General features: G+C 36.0%; 1 protein-coding gene and 1 non-coding gene across 2 annotated transcripts; both read left to right on the forward strand.

Annotated features, from left to right (window-relative positions):
* Nucleotides 1-8,625: 8,625 nt before the first annotated feature.
* Nucleotides 8,626-8,732, forward strand: LOC133813107 (small nucleolar RNA R71). Its single transcript, XR_009884151.1, has one exon. It is a non-coding gene; the product is annotated as a small nucleolar RNA R71 (small nucleolar RNA).
* Nucleotides 8,733-14,580: 5,848 nt separating this feature from the next.
* LOC133806024 (GLABRA2 expression modulator) lies at nt 14,581-18,808 on the forward strand. The gene is made up of 4 exons (XM_062244161.1): nt 14,581-15,049; nt 15,149-15,250; nt 16,660-16,931; nt 18,180-18,808. Exons 1-4 carry the CDS (start codon nt 14,698-14,700, stop codon nt 18,366-18,368), a joined length of 915 nt encoding a protein of 304 aa, XP_062100145.1. The 5' UTR covers nt 14,581-14,697; the 3' UTR covers nt 18,369-18,808.
* The last annotated feature ends 3,691 nt before the right edge of the window (nt 18,809-22,499 follow it).

The following is a 22,499-nucleotide window of genomic DNA, read 5'->3' on the forward strand; positions in this document are numbered from 1 at the left end:
TAGATGCAAGGGAGTGCACTCATTAATTTTTTTTTTCTTCTTTTTTTTTTACTATGAAAATAAACAACTAGATGGCAAGAGTACAAGAAAATTGAGAACACACTCTCCCCCCAAACTTAAAATCAACATTGTCCCCAATGGTGAAAACAAGCAAAAGAAGAAAAAGAAAACACTCACCCAATTTTCTCATCCACTCACTCAACAAAACCCCCCAAAATGCATAACAAATAAATCCTATAAAGATCAAGGTGCTAAAAGGGTGTGGTGAAAAGAGATGATTATATATATGTAAAGGTAGGCTAGTGAGTGGCTAAGAAAGAAAAGTGACACTTAAGCTCAATGGGGTGACAAGTGATAAAAAAAAATGCATATAAGGTAGGCTTCAAAGGCTCAAACGGTCCAAAGATGACCTAAATCATTTCATCGGTGTGGTATTGTCTAGGATTTCGCCTCAAGGAAAATCACTAAATAATTCTATAAACTTAAGCTCTCATAAGAAACTAGCTCTTTCGAGGGTCTCAAAATTGTTTAATCAAACTATGCACAAACTAAAAAGAGAAACACTCTCATCAAGAAATTGCTAGCAACATTCACACCCAAAGAATTAAGTTTAAAATTTAAGAAAGAAAGACATTCAGCTGCAACGTAGATTGATTAAAGAAGTCATCATTGAGCCCCCTAGTTACATATGAATAAAAGCAAAGACTATCGCTACAAGATTAACTAAACAAAAAGGTAGGAACATAACAAGCAACAAAACACACAGAAGCAAGACAAAACAATAGACAATAAAGGTAGACAACAAGAGAGTTCAAGACAGGAATTAATTACAGAATAATAATAATTACAAATCAAAAGTGGGTTAAAGAAGCTCCCTCATCCTAGTCCTCGGAATCAACATCTGAAGGACTAGGGCCATCATGCACAACTGGCGCGGTCCACGCCTCCAGGATGGAGCTGGGGAATACTGGAAATGCAGCGGTTGGTTTGTTGAAGTTTCGCTGAAAGGACTTGATGAGGGCTGCATCCCGCTGCTTAGCATACTTCCAGTAAGCATGTTGTTGAGCTTCCAGAGACACCAACCGGCCAAGAATCTCCTGCTGCTGAGCAATGAGGTCAGTGAGTGGAACTGGGGAGGCATGGTGGAGGGCCTAGCAGCCGAGGCAGGTGCACAAGTTTGACCATGGAGAGTGAAATCAATGCCTCGGCGCTCGAAAAGTGTATCCTCTGTGGAAGCAAAAGGCACCCCAGCTCTAATGCACAACTGTGTAATGAGTGAGGGAAAGAACAGCTTCCCTTTTTTCTTCCTGGCACAGCTAGCAAGCTGCCTAGAAATTAACTGGCCTACATTGATACTCAGCCCAGCCAGTATACAATATAACAGGAGCACCCTCTCCTTGGACACCATGGTGGGCAGCAAGTGACACTTCAGAAAGCTTAACCACACTCCAACTTCAGGCAAAATGGAGGTGTGCAAGAGAGTGCGCACACCGACAGAAGATATGCACCATTGAGTTCCGGGAGCTGCGACACGCTGCAGCACCTTGTCAAAGTCAGCTGGGGTCGGGGCCAAGATCATTTCATTATAAGCAGCGCAGTCAACGCTGGCTAACCCAAAGAGGGCATTAATAGCCTCACCAGCAAAAGAGGCAACCTTGCCACGAACCAGCACTTTAGAATTCTCAGCGGAGGCTAGGTTGGCATAAAATTCTCTCACCAAGGGAATAATGGCATGCTCTGGTTTCTGACAGAAAAGTTCCCAATTGTGCTGCTCAATGACTGTACTGATAAAAGCAGGCACCTCAATAGTGGTAGGCAAAAATCCTCTTTCTGGAAACAATTTCTTTGTCTTAACAAACTCATATTTGGCCTTGGCTTGAGCAGAATTAAATTTTGTGGCAGGACCTGAAGGGGTAGGTGTTTTCTTGGTTTTAGGAGGTGGGACAGCTGTGTGTGTTGGTTGGGAGGCAGCTTTTGTGGTAGTGGAAGTCTTTTGTTGCTTTGGTGGGGGTGCGGTTAATGCTGGTGGGGCGACTCTTTTGGATTTGGGTCGGGGTGCGTTTGGTTTAGTGGTGGGTGGGGTAGTTTTGGTGGAGGTAGGAGCATTTATAGCTACTGGGGCAGGCAGTAGTAGTGGGGCAATGGTGGTTTTGGATGTCTTTTTGGTTGTTTTGGTTGTCTGTGGGATAGAGATTGGTGTAGATTTTGGTTTATCTAGTGGTGAGACAGGGGATGGTGGGGTAGTGTTTGGCTTCTTTCTCTGTGCTTGTGTTTTAATGGTCATGTTGGGCAAAAAGGCAACAGCTAAATCACAAGGCTACCACACAACAAAAGGAGCACCCGAACAAACTAATATCCTGCTTATCAGTAAAGAGAGTGGTACAGAGCAACACAGCAGTAGAGCAGTACAAAGAACACTATCAACCAATAAGCCAATAGCTGACCCCCAAAAGAAAACACTAGCAGAGAAGTCCAATGCCCAGCAAGATTCACAAGAGTATAATAGAACAAAGAATTAGTACCCCAAATTATGGCTCGTGAGGAGCTTGGTGCCTAGGTACCGAGAGTGTGGGTGCAGTCAGATACCTAAGCTGCCTGGGTGCACCTGGAGAAGGCTTGCAAAGGGCAGGAGTGCACAAAGTGGACTCACTGGCCAAGGAGGCACACAAACAGAGTCGCGCCTGAATCTGGGGTGCTGGGTTCGCTGGGAACCACCTAGGCTCGGACTGGGAGTGCACAATGACTCGGATACGCTTGGGAGGCCGAGTGTTTTGGTGGGGGCTTCGGCTTGGAGACCCCTAGGATGCCGAGTGCTGAGATCGTGGATCGTGAGGCTGGGGGCCTGAATGTGGCGAGATGGGGCCTGGGTTTGCCTGGGTGGTAGAGGTTAGCGTACTGGGCAGAGAGCTTCTCGGCTGGGTGGGGTGGGATATTGCTGGTGAGGTTTGGGGAGGGATGGGTGGTGGTGGGCCTCGGTCTGGGTTGTTCGGAGATGGCTTGGCTGGTGAGGAGTGTCTCTCGGCTGGGTCGAGGTGCGCGAAGGGCAGGGGCACCTGGGATCTGAGGCTCGATTCTGGGCAAAAGGGTGGGCAGAGGGTTGCGCGACTGGGTGGTGCGCTTGGGTTTGTGGCTGCACGGCTGGTGGAAGATGATAATGGGGAAGATGATAATAGGGTATTAGGGTATTTTGGTATATACAAATATATATATTTTATAGATATAATAGAAATTTTACTAAAATATATATATTCCGTATAGTTTATAGTATATACATATATATTTTAAATACATATATATGTATATATTTATATAATTATATATTTACATATTAACATATATATAGTAAAATATTTATAAATAATATTAAATATGGTAAAAAAAAATTTTGAATATATATATATATGACTCTGAATGAAACCACGACCCAGGATTTTTTTCTGCCCAGATTGCTAACATTTTGCCCAAGATTCGCTTCAGCAACCCAAATTTGGCGTAACTCTCCATTTATTTTCGGAAATTTATGCGTACATTTTGCTGCAGCAAAACTCTCGCAAAACCTTCAGACTCCAAAATTACTTCCAAAACACCCTGTTTCTTGTTGTCTTAACACCTGAAACACCAAAATACACATAAAACCACTCCAAAACATCACAATAAAATGAAATTAAAATTGCAAAAAAATAAAAATAAAAATAATTAAAAACACTCATATGTATGTATATATATATTTTCTGTTTTCTCTCTTTTTTTTTTATATACAATATCAATTTACACTTGCTTCTTTTTGGGTTGTCTTTAAATTAGTGCTTGAATCACTTGACAACCCAAAACAACCATAGCCTTAAGGATCCTCCAAAGGGATGGAGGTCTTCTCGTGGTTGACCTCACCTCCCCAATAATGTTTCAGCCACTGCCCATTCACTTTAAACTCCCTCCCGGATTGATCTTCGCGAACTTCAACTGCTCCAAAGGGGTAAACTTGCACCACTGTGAATGGGCCAGACCAGCGGGACTTTAACTTGCCAGGAAATAACTTCAAGCGCGAGTTGAAGAGCAATACTTTCTGCCCCTTCTCAAAGACCCGAGCTTGAATTTTCTGATCATGCCACCTCTTAGTTTTCTCCTTGTACAACTTAGCATTTTCATAGGAGAATAACCTCATCTCTTCCAGCTCATTTAATTGTAACTTTCGAGCTTCTCCAGCAGCTTGGAGATCCATATTCAGTTTCTTAGTTGCCCAATATGCCTTATGCTCCAACTCAATAGGAAAATGGCAAGCTTTCCCAAAAACCAAACGATACGGTGACATTCCCAAAGGGGTTTTGAAAGCCGTTCGATAGGCCAAAGAGCATCATCCAATCGCTGAGACCAATCCTTTCCACTAGGATTCACCACTTTCTCTAGGATTCCCTTGATCTCCCTATTGGATATTTCCGCTTGACCGTTGGTTTGGGGGTGGTAGGTGGTGGCAATCTTGTGCTTCACACTATATTTGGCTAATAAAGCTGCCAAAATCTTGTTCACAAAGTGGGTGCCTTCATCACTTATAAGCGCCCTTGGAGTGCCAAAGCGGGTGAACACATGCTTATGTAGGAATTTCATGACTACCTTGGAATCATTAGTAGGACTTGCCACTGCTTCAACCCACTTAGAGACATAGTCAACAACCACCAAGATATACAAATTTCCAAATGATGGTGGAAATGGCCCCATGAAGTCGATTCCCCAAACATCGAACAATTCCACTTCAAGGATGCTATTCAAAGGCATTTCACTCCTTGCTGAAATATTTCCAACACACTGGCAGCAGTCAAATCTCTTAGCAAATTCATGAGCATCCTTGAAGATAGAGGGCCAATAGTACCCCGATTGAAAAACCTTAGCGGCTGTTCTTTGCCCACCAAAATGTCCACCATAAGGAGCTGAATGACAATTCCCTAGTATGCTAGAAACTTCATCCTAAGGCACACAACACCTCATGATTCGATATGAACATTGTTTGTACAAATAGGGCTCATCCCAATAATAGAATCTCACAACTTCTTGAGTTGCTGCCTATTCAAATCAGGTGGATGCAAACCACTCACAAAATAGTTGACAAAATCAGCATACCATGGAGTAGTGGTTTGGTTCACAACCAACAATTGCTCATCGGGGAATGTCTCTTTAATAGGCCCTTCATTTTTCTTTTCACTTCCAGCTTCAAGTCTAGATAAGTGGTCAGCCACTTGGTTCTCCGTTCCTTTTCTATCCCGAATTTCCAAGTCAAATTCTTGAAGAAGCAACACCCATCGAATAAGTCGTGGCTTAGCATCCTTTTTGGCAATTAGATACTTGATCGCTGAATGGTCTGTATAAACCACCACTTTAGTCCCCACAAGATAAGCTCTAAACTTTTCAAAAGCAAACACCACCGCCAAAAGCTCTTTCTCGGTGGTAGTATAGTTCAATTGGGTATCGGCTAATGTCTTGCTTGGATAGTAAATGGAATGAAAAACCTTCTCTTTTCGCTGCCCAAGTACAACACCCACAGCAAAATCTCTAGCATCGCACATCAATTCAAAGGGGAGAGACCAATCTGGAGCTACAATGATAGGTGCAGTGATAAGAGCCTTTTTTAAAGTTACAAATGCTTCTTGACACTCCTTAGTGAACTCAAATGCTCGATTCTGCTCAAGTAAGGAACAAAGGGGCTTAGAAATCTTTGAAAAATCCTTTATAAACCTCCTATCGAAGCACGCATGCCCCAAAAAGCTTCCAATCCCCTTGACTGTAGTAGGTGGTGGCAATTTTTCTATGACTTCCAGCTTTGCTCTATCCACTTCTATGCCCTTGTTAGAAATTCTATGGCCCAACACAATGCCTTCTTGAACCATGAAATAACATTTTTCCCAATTGAGTACCAAGTTTGTTTCTTCACATCTAGCCAAGACATGCTCCAAGTTAGCCAAACAAGTGTCAAAAGACTCCCCAAATACTGAAAAATCATCCATGAAGACTTCAAGAGACTTCTCCACCATATCTGAAAATATTGCCATCATACAACGTTGGAAAGTGGCGGGGGCATTACACAGCCCAAAAGGCATCCTTCTAAAGGCAAAGGTGCCATAAGGACAAGTAAAGGTAGTCTTATCTTGGTCTTCTAGCGCGATGGAAATCTGATTATAGCCTGAATACCCATCGAGGAAACAATAAAACTCTTTTCCCGCCAACTGATCAAGCATTTGGTCAATGAATGGCAGCGGGAAGTGGTCTTTACGAGTAGCCTTATTCAACTTCCGATAGTCCATACAAACACGCCACCCCGTCACTTGTCTTGTGGGAATCAACTCATTATTTTCATTAGCCACCACTGTGACTCCACCTTTTTTAGGAACACACTGAATTGGGCTGACCCAAGAACTATCTGAAATTGGGTAAACAATTCCATAATCAAGCCACTTAATTATCTATTTTCTAACCACTTCCTTCATGATAGGATTAAGCCTTCGCTGCTGCTCAACAGAATTATTACAGCAATCCTCCAACAGATTTTTATGCATACAAAATGAGGGACTTATCCCCTTGATATCCGCCATAGTCCAACCAATGGCCCTTGTGTATTTCTGCAAAACAGCCAGCAACAAACTCTCTTTTGCGGCTCCTAACATGGCTGAAATAATCACAGGCAAGGTCTCATTATCTCTCAAATAAGCATACTTCAAGTGACTAGGCAAAGGCTTCAACTCTAATTTTGGTGGCTCTTGAATAGAAGGCTTAGGAGGCTTAAAATTCCCTTCCAACAAGTTCAATGACTCAAAAGGCCTCCTAAATTTAGCAAAGGGCTGCTTTGACTCCACCCATGTAACTTGGCTTTCTTCCTCTTCACTTAAGTTTTCAAGCTCTTCAAGTGACCTCACCCCCACTCCATCTTTACAAGCTTCCTTATGGAATTTTTCAGCGACAATAGACTCAATTACACTTAGCCTAGAGCATTCCTCAACCTCATCCGGAAACTTCATAGCATTGAACACGTTGAAAGTCACTTGTTGGTCATTCACCCTCATAGTAAGCTCTCCTTTTTGTACATCAATCAAGGTCCTCCCGGTAGCTAGAAATGGCCTACCCAAGATAATAGGAACATCTCTATCCGCTTCATAATCAAGGATGATGAAATCAGCCGGAAAAATGAATTTATCAACTTGCACAAGTACATCTTCAATTTTTCCTTCCGGGTGTGCCATAGAACGATCCGATAATTGCAAAGTGACTGTGGTTGGTCTTGCTTCTCCAATCCCCAACTTCTTGAAAATTGACATGGGCATCAAATTGATACTAGCTCCCAAGTCACAAAGTGCTTTACCAACATCTCTACCTCCAATAGAACAAGGAATTGTGAAGCTGCCCGGATCCTTCAATTTAGGAGGAATTTTTACTCTTCAATATAGCACTACAACCTTCAGTCAACAATACTGTTTCAAATTCACCAAGCCTCCTCTTTTTAGTTAAAATATCTTTCAAAAACTTCACATAGTTGGGCATTTGCTCCAAAGCTTCCACCAACGGTATATTGATGTGAAGTTGTTTCAAAACATCTAAAAATCTCCAAAATTGACTATCTTGTTGCTGCTTTTGAAAGAATTGAGGAAATGGTGGAGGTGGCTTGTTTATAGGCTTTCCTGTAGCATTTTGCGGAGGAATTGTTGCAGCAATTGCTCCAGGATCAGCATTTAAAATTTTTTATTTCACAGCTTTGTCTCCTTTGTCCACACTACTTTGGATTGAAGTGGGCTCACTGTTTCTAGTATAATTATCCTTAGTCAATTCCACATTTTTACCACTCCTCAAGGTAATCGCCTTGCAATGCTCCTTGCCATCTTTCCTTGGATTTTCTGTATCACTAGGCAAGGTGCCTTGAGGTCTATTCCGTAGCTCATTAGCAAGCTGCCCCAATTGAGTTTCTAGATTCCTCAAGGATGTCGCTTGACTCTGAATCACATCATCATTCTTGGCCATATATTCTTTCATTAAACTCTCCAAAGAGCTTGATTGAGACACTGGAGGATGAGGAGGTTGAGCTCTTTGTTGTTGTTGAGAAAACCTCGGTGGATATGTAGGCTTGTTTTGCATTGGTGCTCCGCTTGAACTAGCTCCTTGATCCCCCCCCCCCCCCCCCCCCAATGAGAAGTTTGGATGCTGCCTCCACCCCGGATTGTAAGAGTTCGAATATGGGTTATTTCGGTTGGCATTTTGATTCCCTACATAACAAACTGAAGCGGGTTTCGAAGGACAACTCTCAAATGCATGCCCATCTCCACAATAAACACAAGATACATCGGCAACTTGTCCCATAGCAGCTGGTTGTACCATTCCCCCCAAACTCATGTTCTTGAGAAGGTTAGTCATTGAAGAAATTTGAGCGGTCAAAGCTGTCAATGCATCCACTTCAAGTATACCAGCCACTTTTTGACTTGTTGAGGCTCTAACATTGGACCATTGATAATTGTTGCTAGCTATCCTCTCCAAATCTCATAGGCTTCATTGTAGGACTTAGAGAGAATAGCCCCATTAGCTGAAGCATCTAACACCATACAAGTGGAAGAATTTAGCCCATTGTAGAAAGTTTCCATTTGTATACAATGCTGGATCCCATGGTGTGGACACTTCCTCAATAACTCCTTGAATCTCTCCCAAGCTTCACAAAATAATTCATCTTCCAGCTGCTGAAATGACATAATTTCATTGCGAAACTTGGCATTTTTGGTAGGAGGGAAGTACTTCATCAAGAATTTTTTAGCCAACTCATTCCATGTAGTCACCGAGTCGGGAGGTAGGGTGTTGAGCAAAGCTCTAGCTCGATCCCTCAAAGAGAAAGGGAACAATTTCAACCTTAGGGCCTCGTCAGTTACTCCTTGTAGCTTGAAAGAATCGCTCACCTCCAAAAATGAACGAAGATGAAGGTGAGGATCCTCAGTAGGCATCCCACTAAATTGACCCATTGTTTGCAACATTTGGAACATAACGGGCTTTAACTCAAATTGGGGTGCTTGAATTTCAGGCCTAACAATGCCCGGATTGAGCTCATTAAACATGGGGGCAGCATACTCCCTTATGGCTCTCTCTCTATCATCAGCCATATCAATTGTGTTAGTGACATTATTAGCACCCTCAACTCCTTCAACCTCTTCAGCCATATTAAGGCGATTTTGAGCCCGTTGTTCCCTTAGTCTTCTTCTAATTGTTCTTTTAATCTCAGGGTCAATAGGAGCTAGTTCAATGTCTTCTTGCTCGTTCATATAGTAAATCACCTGAGAAAATACAAGAGCAAGCAAACAAAGTCAGCTCAACAAAGAAAAAAATAAATTGCAAGTAATTGATTTGACAAGAATTTCTAATTTCAATCCCCGGCAACGGTGCCAAAAACTTGTTGTGATCAATTTAATATTTGATTTTAAATACGCAAGTGCACACAATCACACAAGTAATATAATGATAAGTAAATCGTCTCCACAGGGATTACAAATTAGAAAAAATAAGCAAAACAATTACTAAACAATTTTAAGAAATTAAAAATCAAGTAGGTTGTTTATAGGTTAAGCAAAATATTAAAAAAAATGGAAATACTGAAATTAAAAACTGAACTGAACAAGAAAATTGAGAGAAATATATGGATTGCAAAATGGACTTGAATTATTGAATTCCCCTATATTATTCATCCTGAACAACTTGCGGACAAATTGCTGCAGTAATAATCTAGCAAAACTCCCAGGTTAACAAGAATTCATTTAAACACTCATAAAACTTTCCCAAATTTTATGACATTAATTCTTCTACCTAATTAAACATATTCCTATGCAAAATCAGATTTAAGAATGCAAATCAAAGTTTAATTCTCAAAAGTTACACAAGGCAAATACATATCCCTATGTCACTTACTAACATAACCTAACCTAGATTATGACTTGTGTCATCCAAGTTTTTCCCATTACATTTAATCTTTCTAGCATTAAACATAATTAAATAACTTGCCATTGCTGGCCAAACAACAACAAGAAATTAATATAAGCACACTTGAATGAACAAATGAGATTTTACTAGAATAAAGTGCAAGAAATTTATAGACTATAACATAGGGTTCATCAACAATTCAAGCCACCTAAAAATTAGTTCATGGCTGAGTTCATAGACATTAATTCACAATCAAAACAACCCATAATATTCAGATTTAGAATCCAACTCAGAAATTAATAAAATAAAGTTTAGGAAAAGAAGAAAGAACAAATCCAAAATGATGCTTGAGCTTTCTTTGTTTGTCCTCCTTCTTCCTTGTTGATATTCTTAGTTTTTCTCCTCTATTTTTTTCTAGCTTTTCTTTTCCAAAAATGGCTGCTGCTTTCTCCCTCACGGCTGAAGCCTTCTTTTGTGTATATTAGGTTTTCTCCTCTCTTTTCCAAAAGTACCATATTGCCCCTTTTTCTCCAAAAACATCAATTCCTTCTTTCTCTTTTTGTCTTTTTCTCCAATATATTGACTAATTCTTTCTGCCATTGCCACCTCAGCCAAAATTTCCAGCTTACTCATTGACTGCCACACGTACCATGTGCCCCAAAATCTGCCTGATCAAAATGCTTCAGGTTTGCTGCAGCAAACCTGAATATTCAGCCATCAACAACATAATTTCATCAAAATAGATTCATATGCTAGCTCATTCCTTTGTGCAAATATTTATCCATGAAATCATTATCTTTAACCCAATAGCTATTAAAACTAAAAAAATTAATTAAACTTAGTTAAGATAATGAAAACAATCAAGATTAGCTACAAAAGCTAAAAATAAACTAACATCACCCATGATTTTTTCATAATTATAAGTTCAAAAACACATGAAATAACTATTTATTCAAGAGTTATCACTTCGTCAAGTCTTCCTATCCTAAAAAGGATGTCCAACCAGGCCACTGGCCATTTTTCCACTTGACCTGTATATTCTTGGATAAAAGGGTCTATAGAGTGTGAAACAACACCCTCAAAGGATACAGTTCCCAAGGGGAAGAACTAACGAGGTGAACTGAAAACGTAAGAAAAATGGAGGAGGGAGCTCAAGTTGACGCTAAGGAAGGCTAAGGCCGAGCCTGGAATAATGCACCAAGTCAGATGCATCATACTCTTACATTCACATGGGGCAGAGCCCCACATTAGTGAAGTCTCGAGCAAGATCCTGGGTAGGTCAATAAGTTACCATCTAGTGGACCAAGCTTGAGAGAATGGAAGGCAGCACTTTTGAGACCACCTTAATCGCAGCATAAAACATAGCGAACAAGGAAGTAACATCAGCCAACAACAAGTGATGTGTTCAAAAGCTCTAATCCTTTCGGTTAGACTTAATGACAGTGCCTACCCTATAAAATGGATCTTTTAGAGTTTTAAAGTCTTGATCACACTTGTTAACTGTCTCTCTAACCTCTCTCTCTAGCTTTCTAAGATCATTAGTTTCTCCAAGAAGTTCATTAAGAAAGTGCTTGTCTTATGAATTTCAAAGGCTTGTTCATCTCAATTACATTTCCTCTTAGAAAAATCCTCAAGCATTAATGGTAGGCTAGGAAATAAAGAATTTAGATAGTGATAATCCTCGTGTATGAGCCTTTTATGATTATTCTCCAAGCTTGAAGATTCAAGTGGTGCTCTACTCAAGTGTTTGGTGTTCTACGACATGTGCATGATTTGATTTCAATTTCTGGTTTGCACTCAATTTATCCTTCTTTTCTTTGGGTTCTCTATATTGTATTTTTTATCAAGAATTTATTTACATAGATGGTGTAAGTTCACTCTCCCCTACACAAGATGCCTATGCTAAACAACTATAATGGGACCTTCAACCTGGTTGAACACCTTAGTTCTTTAAACATCATGATGGGGTTGTACAAGATTTACCAAGATGCCCGTTGTAGATGTTTTCTAGCTAATCTAGATGGAATCGCGAAGCAATGGTACCTCAAATATTACCTGAACACCATTGACTCCTGGTCACATTTATCTGACAAATTCAACATGCAGTTTTATGCTTCCCAAACTTACCCAAAAGATTAAAAAAATCTTTGTCAATATGAAGCAAAGTCCCACGAAATCTCTTAAACAATTTGTTAAAAGATTCAATGAGAAAAAGCTGCCTGGGACAGACAAGTAGGGAACAACGGGAAGTTGATGGCCGTGTTTGCAAGTTTACATCCTGAGACCTCTTTTTGAGAGAACTTACAGAGGAAGATCTACAATATGATGGAGAAATTCTTACAATGAATAGAATGATTCATGAAGCTCGAGGATGCAATAGAATATAACTTGCAAGTTGGGGATTCAGGCAACAAGAAGAAAGGGAGCAAACCTCCTCATCGGCTATACCACCTATACCAATTTGGTCAAGATTGACTAAAAATTTCTGTCACCATTGGACATCATACCTCCTATTAGCAACCTCCAATGATCCTGAAGGATAGAGGAGATTGAAATTCGACTAGGTTCTACATGTTCCACAAATATGACTACCACAATACCATCAATTGCAGACACCTCAATGATGAAATCGAGCTCTTTATTTGAAGGGGCTATCACAACTATTACGTTCGAGGTGAGCAACTTAAAGGACTCCAAGGAAGAGGACACCAACCGTTGAAGGAGAGATTAGATGAAGAGCTCGAAACACTACTATGACTGAATGAGCTATGCTCGAAAAGTTATCCTTAGAGGGCGACAACATATAATTTTTCGCTGAGTTTATTTTCTTTAAACATGCACTACTAATCTAAAGTTTTGCATTGTTGAGACACTTTTAAAGATCATTATTAACCGAACCATTTTTTATTATTTAAATTTGCATGTAGAAATGTTAATATGTAAAAGAAAATTGATTAATCATGTTTCATTATTTCCAAGCACCCAGAAGGGCATTATAAAAGTTGAATGCCTAGAGGAAAGCTCGAGAATGGTGTTTGTTGGGGAAGAGTGAGCTTACAATATAGATTTGAGATGAAACTTACAATATAGAAATCTATAAAATTCAGAAAGAAAGCAAGTGCAAATCGTTGATCGAAATCCAATCTATGACGATAATAAGAAAACCACTTGTAGATTCAACATTTGGGGAGAAACACCAGAATGCTCAAACACGAGGAGTATCGTTGTGCAAATTTTCTATTTCCTAGCCCACCATAGATGCTTGAGGAAAGAAAATTTTGATTGAACAAGCTTTTGAAATTCTCAATACAAACACTTTTTTTTGATGAATTTCTTGGAGAAAATTTATGATCTTTGAGAGCTAGAGAGAGAGAGAGGGGTTAGAGAGAGAGAGTTGAAAAGTGTGATCAATACTCCTCAACTCTAAAAGACCTATTTTATATTGTAGGCACCATCATTAAGTCTAACCAATAGGATTAGAGCTTTTGAATACATTATTTGGAGCTTAAAATATGTAACTGTATGAACTAGTCAGGCGATGAATCGCCTAACTATAGGCGTCAGGCGATGCGTCACCTACTAGCAAGCGATGCATCAACTACTGCATCTCGCATAAATTTCAAGCTTTAGGTGATGCATTACCTACAAGAAGGCGATGCAACGCCATATAAGTAGGTCTAACTTCTCAAAACTGACATTAAACACCTCCAAATGCTCTCAATTTTTTTGTGTATCTTTAGATTCCTCAATGTATCATGTTGGATCCAAAATTATAATTTTTATATGCCTACAACAAAAAGTCAAATTTCACATCTACATTATGTGAAAATATTAAGGTTTTACATCCAATTTGTGTAATATCACTTGAGTTTTGTATTTTAATCCATCCTAACATCATTGATGCCTAAGATGGGGCCTCAAAAGTTGTGTGCCCAAGGGCTAAAGACAAACCTACCCAAGGGATGCTCCAGAAGTTGAGTGCCCAATGGCTCAACGTCAATGGGCCGAGAAATGAGCTCAGAAGTTGAGCAACCAAGTGCAAATCTAGACTAAAAAGTCTTTCCACTTGTGTAATATTTTGTTACAGATTTTATGCGCACGTATCAATACTCATATGATAATCAGCAAAACTGTTCAAAATTTGCCAGACAAATTATTAATCGATATTACATTCATACAACATAATAATAAATTATAACTTTTAAGGAAAATAATTCTTCTAAATGGAAAAAACAAAAACATTATATGCCAAATTTCCCAGTAGGAGACAACAAACATGTTTGTTCTCTTTCTTCCAGGTACGTTGGACTTAAAAAAAATATATATATATATATATATATATATATTTGCTATTTTAATGAAGAGAAGCAAGATAACAAAATATTCAATCTAAATTACGAAAAAATAAGAAAGAAAGAGAGAGATTTCAACTTAAAGTCGAAAGACAGAAACAGGACGCTCTGTTCTCTGTAATGACGATAATGACCCTACTCTCGGATGCTTCTTCGCGCTAAAAATGAGACAACGCTAGAGATTGTGATGGAAGCCACTGCCGTCCTTATCAGTAAACCCATCGACATTTCCAATTTCAACACACTTTTAATTTTCAAAATTAAAAAAGTTGCATTCCGAATACATAAATACTAAAATTAAATAAAAAACTCCAAAATTTTCATTTATGATTTAAATACCAATATTAATAATAAATCCCTCGCTAACCAATATACGCGCCGTCTCACGCGCCCCGCCGGGATCCGAAGCGTTGATAGGATGGAAGAGCCTAAGCCAGCGGAGACGGAGAAGAAGCTTCAAAACCCGATTCAAGATCAGCACCCAATCCCCGATCCCAAAGACTCAGGTCATGCTCCGAACGGCGACGGGGGCTGGGCAAGTGTAGAGATGGGATCGGAATCTCAGCATCAAGCTCCGCCTCCTACTGAAAACCAAGCCGATCCATCGACGAATCGCTCTCCAACCGGGTCGAAGAAATCGGTCAGGTGGAGCCCCGAATTGGTGTCCGAATCTACTTACACCAATAGCGCCGCGACTTCTCCTGACCGATCCAATCCCTATGTCGCTTCTTCCCCTGCTCCTCCTTCGTCTTCTTCCTTATCTTTCAAAGGTACGCGTCTATACAGAAATGTGTTTCGTACGCGTATATGTATACATACATATACGTATGAATGTGGAATTTGATGAGTTGTTTTGTTTGTTTGATCAGATTCGGTTGCGTCAGTGAAAAATGTTCTGGGGAGATGGGGAAAGTCAGTGGGGGAAGCGACGAAGAAGGCTGAGGATTTTGCTGGAAACACATGGCAGCACTGTGAGCTTTTTTTTTTCGTTAATCTCTGGAAACTTGCTTGTTTTTCCTCTTATATCTGTAGTTTGGGATTTGAAATCTAATTCCTAATTTTATTTGAGATTCTGGACCCGAATTTGCTTTTGGCTATGAGCATTTGGGCAAAAGTTGATAATGCAATTGAAATAGAAGTATTATGGATTGGAAATTTCATGCAGTGATTAGCTTTGTTTGGAACCAAAGAAAGTGGTTCTATAAATCAATCAAGTCTTGGAGATTTTGGATGTCTTATGATAACTTAAGTCTATAGATATAGTTCTCTCTTTGGTGTTGTGCAAAAACTACTTTGTTAGGTACTAGTTGTTCTGTGTACGTGTTACAAGAGAAATGAATTCGTTTTTTATAGAATAGTTTAATCAAATTGTATGTGATGATTTCTTGTCAGGTCTATAGCTACTTATTTGATGCCCTCTATTGGCCCTTTTTCTCTCCTTAAGAATTTGTTTGGTAGGAAAGAGATGTGGAAGGTAGGAAAAAAGATTCGGAGTACGGTGGTTGTTGGTAAGAATGATTTTGGGAAGGAATGGATTAGCAATGGATTTCAATTGATTAGTTTAAGTCAATATTGAGCCCTCTAAAAATCTTATTTCGTCATTTTACACAATGCCACAACAAAAAAGAGAGGATTTTGGTTTTTATTTTTTATTTTTCTCATACCAAACACAACAAGGGTATGGTGCTCTCTTTCCTTTTTCCTTTCCCTTCATGTGTAGCTCTTTTTCCTTGCTATTTTCATTCCCTCCTACCACACATGGCCACGTAGCCTATTTTTATTTTAACTTTCTTTGAAACCTTGGTAGATACCACTAGGGAATTTAGAATTTTCTTAAGATAATCCCATATCGAAATGGTTGGTTATATGTTACCCACTTAGCTAATTACTTATTAGATTGGTGCAATGCAATACCTTTCACTGGTATGATTGGAATTCCTCCTCTCCTTTTATTTTACTGCTGCGAGCAATGCATGTGATAACAGAATCTAGATCATGAAAGAAAAGGAAAGAGTAGTTATTTAAATGATGCACACAATGAAAAAATGTTAAGCCTTTTTTTGTTTTCTTTCTATTTTCTGGTTGTATAAGTGTTTATTTAACTCAGGTGGGATACAGGTTCTGTTAATATACAACATTCATAAAGATATTGAGATACTCTTTGTCCTAAAATCCAGATTATTATATAAAAATTCCTACTTACATTACATAAACAAGTTTCTTGTTTTAAGAATTTACAATCCAACATATCTTCTCCACTCCATCCCCCTGCAAATCTGTTTGTGTTTTTGATTGTTCATGCTTCTTTCCTAAAAGGTGTTGTATTACTATTCGATTATGATGTATTAATTACTGAATAAGATCTTTTGCTTTAATTTAGTGAAAACGGGCCCTAGTTTTGCTGATGCTGCCATGGGAAGAATTGCCCAAGGAACAAAGGTCTTAGCCGAAGGCGGTTATGAGAAGATCTTTAGACAAACATTTGAGACAGTTCCCGAGGAGCAACTTCAAAATTCTTTTGCATGTTACCTATCCACATCAGCAGGTCCAGTTATGGGTGTTTTATATGTATCTACAGCAAAGCTTGCATATTGTAGCGATAATCCTCTGTCATATAAAAATGGTGACAAAACTGAATGGAGCTATTATAAGGTATGTCTTCACCTTCCTTTACACTTGTAGCTAAAATAAATTACTTTGCAATTTGAGTTTTCAACATGTTTATGTTATGTGACTGTGTGGTGTAGTTTCACGTTGATATACTAAATAATTAATGAATGGTTTAACATCTTAATTCTCGTGAGCTATTACAAACCTGTTTGGTACAGCGTTTTGATCAAATCTTGTGTTTGTCTGGTTGTTGTAGATTTATAGGGAGAATAAATTAGTTGAGGATAAACTTTTAGTTTTTTACTTTTATTGTTATTTATCTATTGTGGGTATTGAAGAATGACTGATGTGGATACCAGTTCAATAAGTCTGTCCTGGGAAAAAGGCCCGAGCATCTATGAGTCCTGACACTAGACACAATGCGGATAAGAATTGTCATTTTCTTTTAGATATTGACAGGAAGCATCGCATGTGATGTGTGTTTAGTATCAATTCTTTGACATAAATCCTGGATAACTAGTCCAATGTTGTATAAAATCCTTTTTTTTTTTCATTCTTCTTTTTTATTTGGGTCTTAATTTTGTTGAAGATCTTTTTGGTGTAAAGGATTGTTGGATAAGTGCACTTTTCTAACCTTAATAAGATTTGGTTTGACCTATGTATATTACTATTTATTTTACCTTTAATCTATTCTCTATTTGGAAAATGGAAAGATTGGAAGAAGAATCTGATTCTCATTAGCTTGGAAAATAGCTTACAATAATCTATATATACAGAAGTTAGGAGGACAACTATACAAAATAACAAACACTAACATCTATCTAAAACCAATAACAGAATGATTACAAGCTGTAACTAACTCTGAACATTCTCAACACCACATACTGTAGATAGTGTTTTTTTCTCCCAATTGTTATTAATTTTGTAAACAAGGCCGGAAAAAGTTATTTGGTATTCCAAATTCGTTTTGGGAAGAAAGACATTGCAATTACAGATATATACCCATGATATTGAATGATGAATGTAACGTCGCTATTCATCATTTGCCACTAATATTTCTTTCTATATGGCATAAGTTGTCTGCTACTCTTTGGACCTTTAGTGCCCAGTATTTATGCATCTTTCATTTACTTTTGATTTCTTGTGTAACTTTTCATCTTACAAACGCGAGTCGTGTATTTACAATCATGTTTATGTTCAGGATTCTTAGCTATTGTTATTAACATGTTTGTACAAGTTGTATATATACCCATATGCACTCTCTGATCTCCAATATAAAATTGTAAATAGGTGGTTATCCCATTACACCAGCTTAAAGCAGTGAATCCATCGTCAAGCAGATCCAACACCTCTGAAAAATATATCCAGGTTATCTCCATTGATAACCATGAATTTTGGTTCATGGGCTTCCTAAACTACAGTGGGGCAGTCAAAGTCCTACAAGATGCTCAAGAAGGCCGCACTTTACAATCTGCTTGATAAAACAAACTGTCTTATGGTGAAGTTTCTCACTCATATTTGTATCCCTTGTTGTAACTCCTGAAGTTATATACTATATAGCTTCAATAAATTCTTATCAAGTAATTTAATAGTTTACTGATCGGATTTTTGGGTGGACCAAGTTTTGAATAGTAACTTTCTTCTCATTCTATGTATTGGGCTTTGCATGTGGCAACTTTCATGAAAACATGAACTGGGGATCTAGTCATTTTGCAGAACCAGTAGTGGTGACTCTTTTCTGGTGATGACGGCGCTATTTCAACGAATGGGGTTTTTGTGGCTTGGAATATCTTTTATTCTTACCTCTTTTACTATTGTAATAATTTATTTGAAGTCGTTTACTGAAGTCTTGAAAAAAGATAATGTATGCACATTAGTCACATTTTAGTCAGATTTTTATTTAATTATTTTTTCTTAAAGGGAATTTTTATCTTCATTTGAGTTACCTATATTATTACCATATAAATTGAGCACAAGTAATATCTGTAAAGTTTTTCTTATGCAAAATTTCCTTAGCAATATCTGTGAAGTTTTTATTTCATGGAAAGCGGGATAGTCAAAGGCTGCAAAACAGACAATTATTTATTTATTTATTTTTATTTTATAGAAAAATGGACAGTCATGACTCATGAACGAACTAGTTGTAATCTCTAAAGTTATGTTTGGCTCTTGAATTTGAATGTAATATAATGGAGTGTAGCACTCCCAACGAGTGTTCCATTTCATTCTTTAAAATATTTCATTAAAACACATATTTTTTTATTTTACCTCTAAGTTTTATATTATACCTTACATCAGTTTTTTATATATTTTTCTATATCATTTAAATATTATATCTTTAAATATATTTTATTACTTAAAGTAAAATAAAATAATTAAAAAATAATAATAAATATATAATAAATAGAGAGAGAAAGCTTATAAAAAAAATATATTAAAATATTATATAAATGATATGTAAATGTATTAATTGGAGTTTGTGCATAGCTATTATAAATATATGTATAAAGAAGCTGATGGAAAATGTTTTTATGAGTTTTAGCTAAATATTATAGAGAAAGTGTATTACAAAATATATCACAAAAACATACATTTTTATAATTTACCTCAAACTTTTACATTAGATCATACATCTGCTTCTTTATTTTTTCTCTACATCATTTATATATTATATTTTTAAAAATATTTTATTCATTTTAAGATATAAAATAATTAAATATAATAGTATCACACTCATATATATATACACAAGTTTATAAAAAAATAAAAAAATATTTATAGCTTGATGAATAGTGTTTTACTACATATAGAAAAATATTATTCATTTAGGTAAAAAAATATAACTTTACATCACCCAGTGGAAGACTACTTAACCATTTTTTCTCTATATTATAAAGAATAACACATTTTAGCTCATCCATTAAGAGTGATCTAACAAGTACATTATACAACACAGAAGAGTCCAACTGTTAGCTTAAACTGAAGTTTTATTGGAAAATTGTCCTAAATATATATTAGGTGAAAATGTTTAGTTTTATTTTGAAAATATATTAATTTATATTTATTATATGTATTTTAATATCATATACATTTTAAATGGATAAACAATGTCTAACATTTTCATTTTTATTGATAAAACGGGTATTAAATGAGTCACATTAATTCATTGGTTTGACTTGGCATAAGAGGAAAAATAAAAAGACTAAAATTGTTAATTGATTAATTTTCGGACAATATTAACAAACAAAAATTTGCATTTCATTAGTTGCAATAATAAATAGATAATTTTGGTGTTGTTTAGTAACACTTAAAAAATAGTTTTTTATTTAATTAATTAAACATAAAATGTGTTTGGTAATTCTATTTTTATTTATTATTATTTTTAATTTTAATTAAAATTTATTTAAATTTGAAAATAGAATTTTTTCACTTTCAAAATTTTTTTAAACAGTTTTCAAATTTTCCTTTTTTTTTTCTTCAATTCTTCAAAATCAACACATCATATTGTTAAACAAAAAATAAAAATAAAAGTTATCAAACGCGTTTATTTTTTTTTGTTTTTAAAAACAAAAAACAAAAATAGTTACCAAACATATTTTTATTTTTTAAAAATAAAGAAATAAAAATAAAATTAAACAACAAAATTTTTACCAAACGGCCCTATATATAAAAAAAAATATACATTAATTTGTTTTTCACTTATATATAAGTTGATACTTCCAGCAAATTGTCAAAAATTCATTAAAATAAAGATTAGTTTGATTTTTAATATCCTTTTATATATATATATAAATATATATATATATATATTAATATATTATTCTATAGGGGCTTCACTTTAAGCCCTATCGGTAGGGCCATCAGTGTTACCCGTGAACAGTTTTCGGTGCGACTTTTTTTATGACTATGTATATTGTAGCTATTTAGAGCATCTTGCAAATTTTCAGAAAATTCCGAATAGTTTACAGTACCGAAAACTAGGTTCAAACATGTTGTTTTCCACGCGCTTAAAAAAAATTAATCACGAGTGCAACAACATGTTTGAACCTAGTTTTCGGTACTGTAAACTATTCGGAATTTTCTGAAAATTTGCAGGATGCTCTAAATAGCTACAATATATACGGTCATAAAAAAAAGTCGCGCCGAAAACTGTTCATGGGTTGAGAACACTGAGAGCCCTACCAGTAGGGCTTAAAGTGAAACCCCTATAAAAGAATTCCCCTATATATATACACATGTAAACAGTTTTCGGCGCGACTTTTTTTTATGACCGTGTATATTGTAGCTATTTAGAGCATCCTGCAAATTTTCAGAAAATTCCGAATAGTTTACAGTACCGAAAACTAGGTTCAAACATGTTGTTGCACTCGTGACTAATTTTTTTTATGCGTGTGGAAAACAACATGTTTGAACCTAGTTTTCGGTACTGTAAACTGTTCAGAATTTTCTGAAAATTTGCAGGATGCTCTAAATAGCTACAATATACACGTTCATAAAAAAAAATCGCGCCGAAAACTGTTCACGGGTCCAGAAATACTGAGAGCCCTACCAATAGGGCTTAAAGTAAAACCCCTATAAAAAAAATTTCAAATATATATGCTATACGGAATATTTTTTTTAAACTAATAATAATACTGCTATAAAAAAAGTATACGAAGATAAATTTAATTAATTACTTACATTGATCAGTCTTAGATTACATAAAAGAGGAACTTTCACATTAAATATAATATTTATCTTTAAAAATGATGATAATCGAGATTTCAATTTAAATGAGATATTTTTTTATATCTAACTTTATAATAAAAATATATAAATATAATTATAATATAATATTTATCTTAAAAAATTATGATAGTATAAATTTTAATTTAAATATGATATTTTTTATAACTAATTTTATAATAAAAAATATATATATACGTAATTAAAATATAATATTTATCTTAAAAAATGATGATATTATAGATTTTATGTTCAATACATAAATTTAGTGATTGAAGAAAATTAAAAAAAACCATGTAATTGATAAATTTATAATTTATAATTCGATAGGTAGGGCATTAACCGGTGCATCAGATGCTCCTAAAACAATAGTTATTAATTTTGATAAGAAGAAAAGAAAATTCTAGAAAAATGAGAAAACTGCTACTACTAAATTATCTTATATATAATAATTTGAAAGAGAGCTATATAGTGGTTATTGTAGGGAGCCTTGACAAAATCCAATTTTTTTCAAAACAGATAGGTTTTGGCATAAAATTAATTCCACACACTTAAAATACGCACACATATATATACTACTAATTACAAACAACGTATATTTTTAGAAAATTTATTAATTAATTTTATCAAGTTTTTATGAATAATATAAATTTTAAATAAATAAACAATATTATATATAAAAGAATGATAATCATATTAAAAGAAAAATTAAATCAAAACATTATTTATAATTTTTTTTTTAAATAATACGATAACTTTTTAGATCACAAACTACATTATTTAAGGCATAAAACATTAATTATATTATTCAAATCACACATCAATGATTGAAGAAGAAACTTCTTTATTCTTGATAGAAGATAAATATTATTATAATTTCTTATT

The sequence above is a fragment of the Humulus lupulus genome, chromosome 1 (assembly GCF_963169125.1).
Source record: "Humulus lupulus chromosome 1, drHumLupu1.1, whole genome shotgun sequence".
In the NCBI taxonomy this organism is placed as follows: Eukaryota; Viridiplantae; Streptophyta; class Magnoliopsida; order Rosales; family Cannabaceae; genus Humulus; species Humulus lupulus.